This window comes from Chiloscyllium plagiosum, unplaced genomic scaffold (genome assembly GCF_004010195.1).
Source record: "Chiloscyllium plagiosum isolate BGI_BamShark_2017 unplaced genomic scaffold, ASM401019v2 scaf_90357, whole genome shotgun sequence".
Taxonomy (NCBI): Eukaryota; Metazoa; Chordata; class Chondrichthyes; order Orectolobiformes; family Hemiscylliidae; genus Chiloscyllium; species Chiloscyllium plagiosum.
Genome location: NW_025193498.1, coordinates 2570 through 3938, shown reverse-complemented (window position 1 = coordinate 3938; position 1369 = coordinate 2570). Strand labels below are relative to the sequence as shown.

The following is a 1369-nucleotide window of genomic DNA, read 5'->3' as shown; positions in this document are numbered from 1 at the left end:
GAGAGACGCACGCAGAGAGAGACAAGGAAAAAAATCACAGATATCGAGAGAGACAGGCACAGAAAAACAGACACACATACAGAGAGAGAAAGAGATGGACAGACAGAGAGAAGAGAGAGAGACATACACATACAGACAAACAGAAACAGAAAGAGGGTGTGGGCCATTAAACCATTTCGAACTGACTTGCTCTGATCCCCAACTACTACTCTGAAAGGTCACACCCCAGGCTCCCAAACAAAGGTCAAAGGGCACCACTTTTCAGGCCCACAGCTGGGATCTAGTGAGCGAGTGACCCAGTGACTCGGGCCCTGCTGGGATCCAGTGAGCGAGTGACCCAGTGACGTGGGCCCTGCTGGGATTTGGTGAGTGGGTGACCCAGTGACCCAGGCCCTGCTGGGATTTGGTGAGTGGGTAACCCAGTGACCTGTGCCCTGCTGGGATCTAGTGAGTGAGTGACCCAGTGACCCATGCCCTGCTGGGATCCAGTGAGCGAGTGACCCAGGCCCTGCTGGGATGTGGTGAGCGAGTGACCCAGTGACCTGGGCCCTGCTGGGATGTGGTGAGCGGGTGACCCAGTGACCTGGGATTTGGTGAGTGAGTAACCCAGTGACCTGGGCCCTGCTGGGATTTGATGAGTGGGTGACCCAGTGACCTGGGATTTGGTGAGTGGGTGACCCAGTGACCTGGGCCCTGCTGGGATCTGGTCTGTCTCAGCACCTCCCGATCTGGAGTGCACCCCCATCCCAGTGAACATGCGATGGTCTCACTCTGAGGTGAAAGCTGGTACCTCCCCTTCCCCCCCGCCTGCCCCCCCCCCCCACCCCCGTATCCGAAGCTGATGGAGGCATCACCCAATCTCTCAGGGAGCGTCCCAGTTTCCAGCAAACCCCCTCCTGTCCCCCTGCATTTACCCACCCCCCCCAGTGAAGAGTGAGAAAGTGGCAGCTTCCTGCACTGTGGGGTCTGAGCCCTCGAGGTGAGGGTGCAGGGACGGGGACAGGGACGGGGAACGTACCTGTTTGTGTCTGGCCACTGTAATGCAGGATCAGAAAGCCAATGGTTAGAGTCTGCAGCATCAGGAACAACGCCTCACCCCAGGAGCTGCAGAGAGAGAGAGACAGAGAGGGAGGAGACCTAGTCAGTGTAACCACCCCCTGGCATCACCGTGTGGGTTAGCAAGGACTGACAGAAGCAGGCACACCACCTAAACACAACCCCCCCTTCCCCCCCCCCCCCCCATCATCAGAGAACACCACTGTCTTAGTGTCTCCCATCCTCTGCCACTCACTGACGTTAATATTTCACAGAATCAGGGCCAGTCCTTAAGGGCCACCAACATCCAGTCTATCTCACAGTGCAGTGTCTC

The 1369-nt window shown here is 57.4% G+C and overlaps 1 protein-coding gene across 1 annotated transcript in view; it reads right to left on the bottom strand.

Moving 5' to 3' along the window:
* Nucleotides 1–1018: 1018 nt before the first annotated feature.
* LOC122545766 (mannose-P-dolichol utilization defect 1 protein-like) overlaps nucleotides 1019–1369 on the bottom strand; it is a gene marked incomplete at both ends in the record, with an annotated part of 2851 nt that continues 2500 nt past the window's right edge. The window contains one exon of the mRNA XM_043684687.1: nucleotides 1019–1104. Within this exon, the coding sequence (XP_043540622.1) occupies nucleotides 1019–1104 (86 nt within the window). The remainder of the gene's footprint in view (nucleotides 1105–1369) is intronic.